Here is a 14,846-nt window from a genome sequence, read left to right on the forward strand (position 1 = left end):
ACTTTCGGACATGGATGGGTTCCTATCTTACATTGCACATCGTATCTTACAGTGCATTCAACTTAAGTGCAATGTGACAGAGCTAGCAATTCCGTACAAACCTTAGACAACATCTGTATTGGTGTAAATACAGAGTAACTCCTCTGAAAAGGCTGATGCACCGCCCTGGCGACAGCGATGCAATGAGTGCACCAGGACAGGAACTCCTAATTCCGCATCCCACTCTTCCCATCACAGAACCAAGTTCTGTCCAAGGAGCTCAAATTGTAAGCAACTAACTTTTAATGGTGGGTAAACTGAAGTACACAAAACGTCATCAATCCTGCACGATGACTTAGCAAGTTAGGAACAGAGGCCTCCTGGGTCTGTACTTCCACTTAAAACGTGTTAAAGATCTTTATAGCCTTCTCTTTCAGCCACGATAACATCCCTTCCTATATGATGTAGCAAGTTTTTAATGAAGTGTTGCTATAAAAAAATCCCACAACCATTTACCTGGTATACACAAAATATACACAAGATAGCTAAGAGAGCTGCTGAATATTTTTGACTGGTTTCACTGAAGCTGCAGGTACTCAACCATCTTACAGAATCGGATTTTACAGTCCTGGATTGCAGCAGAACACAAGGCAGGCTGAAGGCAGAACTCCAGTCTAGAGACTTCCACAACACTTATGGCTCGTCTCTGCTAAAACCAGTTCCTCATGATATATGTCTCCATGACTTTAATAGACTTATCATTAAGAACTGTTTAGAAGAGTTAGTGTTGGAGATTTTGGTCCCTAACAAGAAGAAATGCCAGTATAGCTGATCACAAAGGGCTGAGAGGAATTATCTGAAAGCAGATGAGAATTACTCTAAGAAGCACAACTTTTAAATCCAGAAACTGAAACTAAAAATAAAGCGATGTAGTCCATACGGTCGTATTTAGACGTCTGCCAGCAGATCTATTTGAGAACCTGCTTTTCAATACTGGTAACTCATTCAACTGAATTTTGCTTCAGGACTAAAACTCTCATATGAAGTCATAGTATGGAAACCAATTCTATTAAAAAAAAAAAAAATATATACATATTGCTGCTCTTATTTTCACAGCATTTCAAATAAACTTAAATCAAACCTCTCTGCTCCTAAGAGGCTGTAGCAATTTCTATCAGCTTCGGCCAAGAATTACACAATCCTTAGCAATTTAAGATTTTCATCTGCAATCATAATGAAACATCCTATTCCATATGAAACTTGAAACACTAAATTCAATAAACCTTCACCATATGCTCCTTCATGGATTCTCCTGCTTTCTTTCCTCACTACTTGAACATCCCTCGTGCCTTGACTGGGTTCAGGGGGCAAAAAAAACAAAGAGCTTGGTTTTGCCAGATCAAGGAACAGGACAAATGTCAATCTGAAAAAAAATGCTGACATGTACAGCCTGATGATGGAAGTATTTCTTGTGTGATGACTAGTTATGTGTTACCTGTACCTCGAGCTAGCAGAGCTCATGCTTGATGGGGTACCCAGGACACCATAAGCACAGAGCTAAGAATAAGCTCTCTACAAAAAATGTTGGGTGCAGTACTAGGGAGATGACACAGTTATATGCTTTCTGCATCCTGAGCTCAAATCTCCATCGGGGTGCTATGAACACATAAGCTTGCCTGATGATACCTCTGGCTTTTCTCTACTGTGATATGCTCTGTGGTGCACATCTGCCTTATTACACCTTATTAAAGCAGTTGCTTCTGCTACTTCTGAAGCTCATTGCAACCTCAGGCTTAGGTGACCTCCAGAGGTTTGTCTCTTCACTTTTCCCGGGTCACTCTCCTGATCCCTGAGAAAAAAGTTCTAGTATATTAATCCACAGAAGTCATTACAAGACACCAAAGAGATCGCTTCATGATACCCTTACTTTCTCTGTAGCGGAGTAATCGTCAGCTGACTGTGTAAAGCAACGCTGTTGTGCAATTGTAAAACACACAACAAAGTCACAAAGGGCTCAAAAGGTGATTCATGTTTTTAAATACACAAATCGCAAAATAAAATAAAGCAGGGGAACATTCTGACCACATACTGCCTGCTGGAAGAAGACAAAATTATAATGAAAAACTGGGGACTGAATTTTTCAGGCAATGGTGCTGATGGGTCGTAAGGAAATGAAAACAGTAGAACAGCGCAGGGGGCACTTTCGTGAGAAATGTGCAGAAGCGGAAAGGTTGTAGCAAGAAATGCAACTATCTAGTAGCACCTACATGCTTAAAACTGTCCCCTACTTTAACAGTTAGTTAAACTTCTCTTGAAATCTGAATACTTAAGGTCAGATTCCATTCTTGGTGAACCAGCGTGAAGTCTAGAGGAAAGGGAGTTACTCTGCATTTACAATTACGTAATTGGGCAAAGTCAAGGCTCATTATGCTGTCTTTAGGCTCCTCACGCACTTAGCAAGTGGGGAAGGCTCCTCTTTCAATTATTTTCTGGTAGGTCATTGAGAAGCAAAATCACCCCAACAGGTGGTACGTAGGGATCCTCATACTTAACTCCTTTGCTTTGTTCTTTGGATGTAAATTTTGCCCCTGTACTCGGCACTGGTGAGGCCACATTTTGAGTACTGTGTTCGGTTTTGGGCCCCTCACTACAAGAAGGACATCGAGGTGCTGGAGCGTGGCCAAAGAAGGGCAACGAAGTTGGTGAAGGGTTTAGAGAACAAGTCTTATGAGTAGCGGCTGAGGGAGCTGGGGTTGTTTAGTCTGGAGAAGAGGAGGCTGAGGGGAGCCTTCATCGCTCTCTACAACTACCTGAAAGGAAGCTGGAGCCAGGGGAGGTCGGTCTCTTCTCCCCAGGAACAAGCGATAGGATGAGAGGAAATGGCCTCAAGCTGCGCCAGGGCAGGGTTGGGTTGGGTATTAGGAAAAACTTCTTCACGGAAAGGGCTGTCAGGCCCTGGCCCAGGCTGCCCAGGGCAGGGGCTGAGTCCCCATCCCTGGGGGGATTTAAAAGCCGGGTAGACGTGGTGCTTGAGGACAGGGTTTAGTGGTGGCCTTGGCAGTGCTGGGTTAACGGATGGACTCGATGATCTTAAGGGTCTTTTCCAACCTTAACAATTCTATGATTCTATGAAATCAACTCATACGGGAAAGAAGTCAACTTCCACTAAAGGGGCAGAATATAAATGCACTGGTCATTTTGCTGACGTGCTGAACACCTTCCAGATGTGGCCACGGGACAAAGTCACCACATCAAGACAAAGACAAACTGTATGAACAGGCTAAAGAGGAGGTTTCCCAGGGTGGCAGACTAAGAGGGGTTGGCAGAGCAGATGTGGCCCTTTTAAAAACTTGGATTATGCCAGAGCCCTGGAAAGCCTGGCAGGTTTTGCTGCTTTTGAGGGAAAGGTTTAGGTCAGCGATATAGCTGCTGCTTCTGAGAGACAGAGAAACCTGTTTCTCTCTGCAGTAACAGTTGCCTTCTCCATCCCTCTCAACCCTCTCGTGGCAGCAAAGGCATCCAACTCAATTCTCCAGGTCTCCTTCCTCAGATCATTGATCCAGTCCTCTCCTCCTCCTGATCCTCACCCAACTATTATCACGACAGAAACAGCTTGGCCCTGATTACTTTCCAGCCCCTCAACCTTTAGACAACAGATGGCTCTGGAGCTACTGATGTGTGAAGCATTTTCACACGCCTTAACAACTGCCTTAATTATGCAGCACCATCATTAGGACTGGACAGGTGATTTAGATGTGAGTATCTGAACCACTTCATCATCTAACGATCTAAACTGACACTCGGAACCTGGCAGCTCCAGGAACAGGGATGTTTGCTGAGATAATGTCAAGTCCTAGTTGTCAGAAACCTTACATTTTTAAAAAGCTTATATCCATGGCTGAGAAATTCCCAACCATTACTTCCAGGTGTGCAATTTCCCTGCAGACTGGCTAAATATGATGGACAATTAAAAAAGGTGCACTTGGGACACTCTGTATTTGTCCATTAGCACTTGAAGAACTGTAAACCATAACTGACATATCTGTGGACATTTATGTGTTTGCAGGCACAGTTATAGGTGCAATGGTGAAACAGGGAAAACAGTGAAACTGTGAAAGTGAGAAAATAAAACACAAGCTGCTGGGAAGACAAGGATAAATGGAATGGTAAAAAAAAAGTGGTAGAAGAAAAGAATACAACAAAGCACAAAATTACAACAGGGTGAGCACGCTCAAGAAACGTCATCCCCAGCCAAGTACTTACAAGTAATAGGAGTAGGAATATGCATTTCTTCTAAATATCGATGGCCAGTCAGATGAACAAAATATCCAAAAGGAGAAAAAGAGAAAAACACAAAATTAGATTTATGTGAACTCTAGGATTTTTTCAATGTACAAAGTATTTGTGCTGCCTCTTGTACTGAGCTACTATTCTCCTATACTTTTTTCAGGAGCTATACATCGGTGAGGAATGGATACTGAACTAGAGACAGGAAACATAGGTTGTGTTTCCACTTCTGCTACTGACTTGTGTCACCATGAATAAATCCCCTCACCTCTTTCTTCCCTAACTTTGCCAGGTCAGTAACCTGCATCGTGAGACTCACCTTTGCCTGTAAAGTGCTTTGAGATTTTTGGAATGGAAAGAAATATGTAAGAGCTATTAATACCAATAACAATAAATAGGAAAGTGACAATGTAAGAAGACTGCAATTTTGGAATATTTAGACAATGAACGAATTGTGTAATGATAAATCAAGCTTCATCAAACTCTAAAATGCAAATAGTTCGTTAACAATTCAAGCATCACTACATATTTATAGGTGATCACTAGGAGTATGCATTAGCTTTCTGCGTCACTGTGATTAAGTATTTTCTACTACAGTTTTTCAACAACGCACTTCAGAACATTTTGATATGTTTTTGAGCAGTGCCACAAAACGAGCCTTGGCAATCAGTCATAACTTAAGAGGTGATGCCTTCCCTTTTTTAACTGGAAAAGGGCTTCTCTGAAAAGGCTGTTCCACAACAGACCTAGCACACGTTATTACAGATTAACAGCAAGGCACAAGGGATCTTTGAAAGCAGCAGTCAAGCATGGTCAAGACAGGGAAAAACAAGGAAACACAAACTTCAACCTATTGCACAACTTTAAAATCCCATCCTTGAAGACACTACAAATACCACGAAGCGCTTACGAGTATAAATGCAAGGTTCAAGCGTTCACTTTTATGGTCGCTCTGAACACAACTTTCATAAGGAGACATGGAAACCAGATTCAGGGCTGCCACTCTCTGTGCACAACCGCACAGCCACCCTCTTTGCTATGCGCACACCAAGTAACGGACAGTGACTTACAGACGTTCAAGAGGATCACTCTGAAATAACATTTGTTTTGTCTGGTGGTGGCCCTTGCTATAAACCTGAAATTCTGGCCAGATTCCTGATATATGCCAAGTTATTTGAATGGCACCAATTCCAAGGTACGCCTGAATGTATTTATAACATAATGCTATCATCTCCTGAAACCCTGAAATTCTACACGTGACAGCAAAGCACCAGTTAAGGTGCAGCGATGGCCACTGAGCTTCACTGTGAAATCTCAAGTTCCTCTGCACCTCTAAACAAAGGGAAAAATCACCAGAATGGGGAAAACGAGAGCCTACACAGCTGAACCCCCTACATCCCCAAAATTATTCCATTCATTAAAGCCCTCTGATGTGCCAGTGCTGGGTTTCACACAGCACTATCAACTGTAATTGTTCTGTTAAACATCTTGCTGTACTTTCTGCTTTTCTCATGTCTCAGCCAGCAGACAAATGTGATCACACGAGACTCTTAGTTCTCATTAAAAATCTGTGTATCCCTCAAGGCTACAGATGAAAGCTCAGAAAGATTTATTCCATAAGGACAGAAAATAAAGGAAGACAAACAAAAGGAGGATTATCTTTTGGAACTGGACAGGCCATTTTGGCTCAAATTCTCCCAAAATATGCAACCTAAAATAAGGACTTCCTAAAGAATATTTCAAAACTAACTGTTAAAATTGTTCAGAGTTACAGATCACTAAAAACACAACCCGATCCTAGGATGTATCACACAACCTGAAAACCCTGCCTGTCATCCACCTTAAATATGGACACAGACGGGAAATGGGTCACTGAATGTGCCAAAATCCCTACGGTAATTCTGCCCCATAGCTTGGGTGTGTTCTGCTCAAGAGGCATTTAGGTTTTATTTAATTAGTTTAAGGTAACAACCTAAATCCTAATCCAGAATAAGAAGCTGAATTTTCATAGAAGGAACTAATCCTAGACCCTACATAGCCCCAAATCTCCCTTTTTGCTACCAACAGCAGTTTAAAGAACTTATTTACAGAGCACCCATGACAGCCTGTCTGATCGTATTTATTCAGTCTTCTACTTAAAGGGGTCAGTAGAGGCTTTGTCCGCTCAAATGCACAAGCCTGAAAAGTGTCACATTCTTCACTCCAGGGAAATGCAAGTCACGATTACACCGGAGTTCAAACTGTCCAGACGAAATCAGAACTGACCAAAACCTAATCCTTTTGGGAGGCAAAGTCAAAGGGTATTTTCTCCAGAAAAGAAGTTTACAAACATCGTTTTTCTTGTTTCAGCTTGTTTTTACTAACCCATCCTGTATTTCTTATTACACAAGAATATTTAACTAATATTAAGGACAAACAAACAAGCTCCTTAGAGAATTAGCAATGTTTTGATACAATAAAAATTAGGTCTTTCAAGGTATGCATCTATTAATGAAAGAAAGCGGTACTGCCTTATGGGGGCAAATGCACCCATGTGGGCACTGATCACCAACTGTAAATTAACAGGCTAAATCATGTTGCAGTAACTTGTGCATCCATATACATACGATGCCATTGGAGCTGCAAACATGTAACTCATGGAGCTAGTGGATTCACAAAGCCAAGAAAACAAATTTTTCTAATGGTTTTGACTTTAGATACTGTAAGACAGTCATATTTAAAACAGAAATTTATATACACACACAATTTTTACGTAGATATACAGATACAGAAACTTTAGCAGACTTTAAGCGACCCCAGGGTTCAACTAAAACTTTTAGATAACAAACGTAAGGTCAAACCTAAATTTTCCACTGCATAAACATTCTGGCTGGCTTAATTTAGCTTCACATATCTGATTAAACCCTATAAAAAACTGGCAGCCCCCAGAAATTTGCCAGTCACTAGAGTTTTTGCAATATGGTCTATTGAAACTACGAGCAACTGGGCAACACTTGCTCATACCTTGTACATGAAAGGTTCAAAAAAGTATGCTGATTTGGCGTGTCTCACAGAAACAAAAAAGCAGCTTCTGATGATCTACCTAATCTTAATCTCAAACCAATGTCTGCCTTCCCTTAGTGTTTCTCTCTCTTCTAATCTCTCTCCTTCCTTTGCTCTTTGCACCGGTTAACAAAATGCTTCATTCAGGAAATCCACTCCTGTGCCTATTACCAATGGACTATGACGCCCTGGACCATGAACAAACGTCACTGTGGTATTTTCCAGCCCCATTTGAAGAAAATGCCTCAAGTTTGTCCAACTAAACTATTTTTCTGCATTGTTGCCTTGCAGGACTACACTGTCTTGTACACTGAGGCATTTGCCTTAGTGAACTGAAAAGGGGAACTCTCTTTAAAGTCAGGTTAATGCAAAAATTGAATGCATGAGCTTAAGCGCCTAACATTTCTGTCTGTAAAATAGAAAGAGGACTTTGTTGTTAAACTGTTCTCTCAGATAAATGTGAATTTTCAGCTGTGCTCCTCCACAAGTTCAAATCAATCTGTGGTCCAAAGTGGCCTTTCCTTTTATAAAAGCTCGTCCCAATTCGCATTAGTTTACAAATGAAACGAGCCTGGCAGGCTTAAGTTCATCTTCAGGGAACACTTGTCCATATGCAGCTCCAAGCCTCAGCCGGACGTGACTGGTGGTGCCCATTCAAGGGAGACCCTGAACCGATGCAATCAGCAGGCTTGTCAGCGATGCCGGAGGTGTGCTGCGCAGACCTGGAGAGAGCAAGCCTCCAAAACCTCTCTCTGCACTGTTATAGCTTCTAAATGGGAAAAGATTTTAAAGTCGATGAGCCAGTTTATTTCTTATAATAGTGTGTATTCCAGTGGGTAACCTTGCAAATGACAGCAAACAGGCAGAGAGAGATACAGACTGCAGTGATTTTGCCTGTTTGCACTGGGTGGGGGGGACGACACAGAGGAAAACATAATTTTTGCACCTCTAGAAAGCAAAAGGGAAGAATTTATATTTCTAATACTCCTACTATCTTCCTTTCTAATTTTCATTTTGAAGAAAGGTGCTCAGGTTAACAGAGCCTATGGCAAAGCCAGACATAGCAAAGTTCTGTCCATGGGACATCCCACCCAAGTTCACTAGACATTTGGGACCAGGCTAGCTCCACAGAAGAACATGGGCACTGCGATAGGGGCCAGCTCAGGTCAGCAGGAGCTTGGGAATTTTTATGTGAAGCAAATGGATCCTCAGCCTCTAGAATGTGCTCTGCTTATGAGTATTTTTGATTCGGCATCTGTCCGTGTTTCTCTGTCTATGAGATATCAACTGATATTGCACCAGTCATGACAGCCAAAACATCGTAAGAATCAAATGCTGGAAAAAGCTGGATCTTGATAGATCTCCCCATCATTTACTTACCTGAGTTAAACATGCATCAGAAAAAAATTAAAGCTAAAATCCAGTGATTTTATATACCTGATAACTAAACTATATAATACAGTCTCTAGAGATTCCTCCTGACCTCTAATAAAAGTTTGTTGTGTTATGCATAAAATATGCAGAGTCCATTTAAAAAAAAATAAAAGCAAAAAATCTGATACTCTAAATCAGCCATAAATTTTTACTTTTTCTTTGAAGCGTTCCTACATACTGATAACCTGGCCTTTTGCTTGTTTTCCAGCTTCCATTGGAAGACAGAAGATTAAGCAAAGACATTGAATCATTGATATGTATCAAGACATCTCCACATCGATGCATTTATCAGAATGAGAACAACAAATATTTCTTCCACAGTGTTTGGAGAAAAAAAATTACTTGTCCATAATTCTCCCTCTGAGAAACTTCCTAACTGTTTCGAATTTATATAAAAAATAGATTGGCAGCAATCACAGGGTTTAACAGCAAGAGTCCCACATTTACATTCCAAAAGATGTGGTAGCCTATTTGGGAATACAAGTTTGATGTGAAATCCAAAAATTTGAGAAAATACACGGGGATTACAAGTATTACCTCCTCCTTAGTATTTAAAGTATATTGCCTCTAAGAGCATCCTTACCTCTCTGACTTAGCTCTTGGCAGGCTACACAACAGAAAAACTATCCTCAAATAAGGAATTCCTGGTCGTCGTGAAAAATCATTGTTTGTTTTCTCCCCAGCAATATACATGATTTATAGTAATAATACTACATGGTGGGCCAGAAATGCTATCAACATTTAATAGCTCGTGAAATACATGAGGATGTTCAGATATGGCATTACTCTGACAGTTTTCCTTACAAGTTTTACCTTTCAAGCTGAAAATAAAAGCTTTTATTAAAGAGTGTTTAGGAAGGTAACAGGAATAGATGAGGACTGGGCATTAAACAAATCAGAAACCCAGCTCAATTTTTCCTGAAACTCTTTTTCTGCTTTTCATCAGAGGCATCCAATTTTTTTCTGCTTATGAACAGAAAAGCTCCCGGGAGACTGGAATCAGCAACATCTATGCTGGTTGGGTTTAACATCGAACAGAAGGGCAGTAGATGTGACTCCAAAACACATACACGTTTGTCCACAAAATCTGAAATTTTTGCACGCAACAGAAATTGGATTAAAAGTCTAGATTGTCCACACCTTCGGTTAACTTGACAGGAATTCACAGTAGTCAGTACATATGTGACCGGTTTTGCAGAATGAGATCATCTGAAAAGGCTACTCAAAGGACATCTAGTTCAATGTCCTGCTTAAACCAGTTTCACTTGCAGCAAGTCCCTCAGGGCCTTGTCCAAGTCAAGTTTTTAATTTCTCCAAGGCTCCGAACCATTTTGGTAACCCTCCTCAGGACTCGCTGTAATATATGTAATATGTGAGGATCCCCAAAATGGACACAGTATGCCCAGAGCAATCTCACCACTGGCAAACAGAAGGGAATAATTGCTTGCCTCAACCTGCTGGCTACGCTCTTGCTAACACCGCCCAGGACGCAGTTGACCTTCTTTGCTGCAAAGCCACATTGCTGACTTGTGTTTGACTTGTCCACCAAGACCTCCAGGACCTTCTCTGCAAACCTGCCTGTACTGTTGCATGGGGTTACTCCATCCCAGGTGCAAGACTTTGCCTTTGCTAAACTCCATGAGGCTCCCATCAGCCCATTTCTCCAGCCTCAAGGTCCTTCTGAATAGCAGCCCTGCACTCCAGCATCTGTAGCACAGAGTTATTTCATTTGCATATGTGCTCTGGATTAAGACAGAGGAGATTCGGGAAATGTGTGACTGTTCGTCACAGAGCTAAGGGATCTCAAAGGAACAGAGCTTTGCTTGGAAAGCTGCACTCCCTGCAACAGAGCAAGTAAATCAAGGCTCTCAGATGTAATGCTACCTGTACCCTAGACAAGGGGCTGCCAGGCTACCTAGCTCCTGTTTCATTTAGAATCAAATTACTGTTGAAAAGCAGTGTTCACTTCAGAAATGTGACTGGTTAAAATATATACAAAATACGTCCTTTTCTCAAGAAAATCTCTTGCCTAAGTGGTTTTCTGCATCAGTATATTACACTGTAAATGCGAAGCTCTTCAAATAGCAGCAACTACAATGGTCTACTTCAAAGTGTAAGTACAAATGGTCCAAAGAAAATCACATAAAATGAACTGTTTGAACAAATTTCATTACCATACATGATTTTTCCAAGTTTCCTTCTCCTGTAAACTAACACTGACTCTTGGAAAGATTCTAACCCTCAGCAAGATGTAATATTCCAGCTGAATACTGGTTACAAAGAAATTGCCATGTGAAAATAGGTCTCATGAAGGCTCACTTGGGAACAAGACCCTTGATCACATTATTTTATTATTTTTCTTGACTGTTAAGAAAGAATTCTTGTCTTCTATTAGACCACTGTTGTACCGCGTGCACAGGCTCACATGCCCACTTCCATTGCCTCATTATCGCTTTTTGCTTCTCCATGCATTTTCATGCACTATCCCTTCTCATTAATTATCAATTAATTATCATTAACTCTTTGCGGTAACAGCCATTCTTTTGTTGCTCATATAGTATCTGCCAGAACAGGCATCTCTCGTGGGACTACAACTTCTTAGTGGTAGTGTTACGCAAATAGGTATTCACTGCCGCCCCCTGTAACAGAAACGGAATGTTTTATCTCCACCAAATTTATTATTTTTGAAGTAACAACGGTCTAGGCAGAAGGTGCAAGATGGAAGCAAAGCAGAAACTTACCTTCTCTTGATGGTAAGCATTGCTCCCAAGAGAATAATAACAAACATCAGAAGACCAGCTATAACTCCAGCCATTTTCACCGTGCTGTCAACTTGTTTTTCTGGTTCCACTGCATTGGAATTCTGGGTGGAAGCTCCTTAAAAGATCAAGGCAGAAAAAAAGAGAATTTGTAGAAAATTCATGCAATGATCCACTTTAAATATTCACTTGAAAGCCTAACAACATATTTGCAATCGAACTGCAATAGACAATTGTCCATCTAACCTAATCTGCCTTTAATAAGGGCTAATGACAGATAATTCAGAGTAGTAACAGGGTGTAAAATCCCAGTGTAATGCAACTAACACTAGTATTTTACCATATTATACTGTCACGGGGAATTTACTCTTCTGAACCACTCAGCATACACCCAAAAGCAGGAGAATTAATAGCAGTTATAATTTTCATCTCAAATAGCTTAAGTGGACGTGCAATCCTTACTCATTGAAATAATGAATGTAAAAGTTTGCAGTAACATATCCCATAATACTACTTGCAGAAACTTCTTTTCTTCTAAAATCAGAACAAATTTGTATTTCTCGCTATACTGGAGGCCCGGCTTTTGTAAACATACAGTTACACTTATGCGTGTAACAAGCATTAATCCAATGCATAGAGCACCCTCCACATCATCTAATGCATTCCATGTCCGTGGCCCAGGCAAGGCAACATGATTTCTGTTTGGGGTTTTTAAGAGCAAAGCCTACAGACCTAAAAATAAAACATGTTTAGGAACGTTATTTGCACAACATTTCTTCTTTTACTTCCTTGTCATGATCTGACTTCAAGGGTCTTTTGCCCCTGCAATACCTGAGGACCTTGCAGAACGCTGCCCTCTCCCTGTTGCTGGGGCTGCTTATGTAGGGCTTACCTTAGCTCTGCCGACTTCACTACTTTCTGCACAAAATTTTTCCAGATGTGGCTTCAACCACTGAGCTTGATTTAGAAAGCCCCGCAAGATTTGAGTCATGGCTACTCTAAAGACGAAATGAGCCTATCTTTATTATATTCCTGATACACTTAGCTGCTCCTAAAAATATCACCATTGCATTTCATGAAGTTAAATGAATTCATGTTACATGAGATCACAATCTTATCTTGGACTTCACCTTTGCTGTTCGAGCCAGCGAATCTTCCGCTACAGTTTAAACACAGTAGGAAAAGGGAATCAAAGGTGAAAAGAGTGCCGTCATCAGAAGACTGTAATGTTTTGCTCTTTTAACAACTCTGTGTTGCTGACCTTCAGGAAAAGCTGAATCACTTCTGTTCATGAAGTCAGTTGCTCGGGGAGATAATACTCAATTGAGCCCATATGTTGGTGAGACAGTAGAAAGCCTCACTGGCTTTCTTTTGCCCATTTACCACAAGTTAAACTGCACATGCTTTAAAAGATCTCTGTCTGCAAGGATGAGTCCCAATGGTTACCACGATCAAATCATATACCTGAATATAGGGCTTTCTGATATGTTCTGAATAGGGCCTTAGCTGATGGGTTTCCAGGGATGAGGATCTGATCTTGAATAAAGTGTAATACTCTCCTCTCATCATACCTTGAAGAGCACATATAGACCAATGACACAAGGAATGCAAAACAAGAAAACTCACCACATGCCGTGATAAAAGTATGATTTCACTTTTCCTACAGCTAAGCTGTTAATCTGGTTTGCCACAGCAAAACATAATATTTACCAAGCAAAAATGCTGGCTGTTGGAAACACACATGTAATTTTCAGCTTTTTGTCCCTGACAACTCTACTGCCCTGCTGCATCCACCAATTTTCCCATTCAGTTAAGAGTTCACTGGCAAGTTCTGTGCACACGTGTCTGAAATGCATTAATGGGACTCCTGGGCGTGAAAATAAAGTAATGTATTGGCTGCATATTACCATCTTTATTTGACATCATCTCTTACAATCTTGGATCAAATCTGCCCAAGAGGTGAGCTATATGCCATCATACAGGCAACCCCAACAATATCACACAACAAAGTAAATGATAAAGGCACAATTTTTCCCTGAAAATTGCTAAAACTCTATTTGTTTAAAGGGAAACTCAGAAGTACTCCAAATTATCCTTCATTTGAGTTGCAGTTACTCCTATGACCCTAAGTAGTAGGTGTTCGAGAATGGTTTTCTGTCACAAACGGCACAGTCAGACCCCCTCCATTTTTATACCTTCTGAATACCCTCATGAATTGTGAGCCACGTTAAAAAAAATTAAGAACGTGCTGTCAACTCCATCCTCTAATCCATTGGATTGGTTTGATTTTGCCAGGCTGTTGCTTGTTACTACAGGCAATGTGTGGTCAGTGTATTTTTATTTGATATTTCTCATCCCATTGTAGATTACTGCAGTTCTAGAAAGAGAATAAAGGCTCATTATCTATCCTGACACCTACACACTGCGGTGACTGATTCACTTGTATCTTCTATGTAACTCTTTCTATCTTGGCAAAGGCCAACAATTCCTTTAGGCTACTAGCCCAACCATTTGTAAGTTGTCGCAGCTAACAATGCTTAGGAATTGATAACATGACAGTGTCGGTAAATTCCTGGGTCTTGGATTCTTAAAGCTTTGCAATGAAACGTTACTGCAAAAGTCCTTTGTGTTTCTGCCGTTTTGGCATATTTTCCTTGTAGGTGCCTAAATCCACTGTGGTTGCTTGTGCTCCCACCTGCACCACGGCCAGCTGTAGGTAAGGAGAATGTATCTGTTCTGGCAGAAGGAGGTCTGTGAGCTGGTACTGTTCTTGCAGAAGATGACTTCAGCTGCTCCTGAGAGTAACACTTTTTTTTAGAATTCCGTTTTGCTTCTCTCCTTTACCAGCATGCAGGCAGATCCGAAATCCTCTGAGCACAGAAGTCCATAAAAACTGCTCAGATGGGCATTTCATACAAATATCTTCAAATAAACTTGGAAAGCTCTGCACTACTGTACTTGAGGGGCCACCCTTTTCTTTCTGAAAAAACAATGTTTATATACTGCTGACGTTAAAGGAAAAGAAAACAAAATATAACCATATTTTCTAGTGGTTACTTCCACCACATTTCCTGGAATAAATTGTTCCTCATAACTGAAGCTGGGTACTGGAATAATAGGATATAGAACAGGTCACCACCGTTATTACTGTCTGTATTTCAGTGGCACCCGGAGCCCCCGCTAAGGCCAGGACCCCATTACACTCTACTAGCATGAAGTAGGACAATTTTCTGCCCTAAGCTTACTTTCTTAATAAGGAAGGCAAATGATAGAAGACAGTGCCAGAGAAGCGAAGACTGTAGGTCCCTTGACTCCCTATCTGTGTATTATTTACCAGACCAGGCT

General features: G+C 40.9%; 1 protein-coding gene across 1 annotated transcript in view; it reads right to left on the reverse strand.

Moving 5' to 3' along the window:
- PTPRT (protein tyrosine phosphatase receptor type T) overlaps positions 1 to 14,846 on the reverse strand; it is a gene marked incomplete at both ends in the record, with an annotated part of 468,324 nt that overhangs the window by 58,753 nt on the left and 394,725 nt on the right. Inside the window, 2 exons of the mRNA XM_082325617.1 lie at positions 4,243 to 4,272; positions 11,484 to 11,619. Coding sequence (XP_082181743.1) covers positions 4,243 to 4,272; positions 11,484 to 11,619 — 166 coding nt within the window. The remainder of the gene's footprint in view (positions 1 to 4,242; positions 4,273 to 11,483; positions 11,620 to 14,846) is intronic.

The sequence above is a fragment of the Platalea leucorodia genome, assembly GCF_965183815.1.
Source record: "Platalea leucorodia genome assembly, chromosome: 13".
Taxonomy (NCBI): Eukaryota; Metazoa; Chordata; class Aves; order Pelecaniformes; family Threskiornithidae; genus Platalea; species Platalea leucorodia.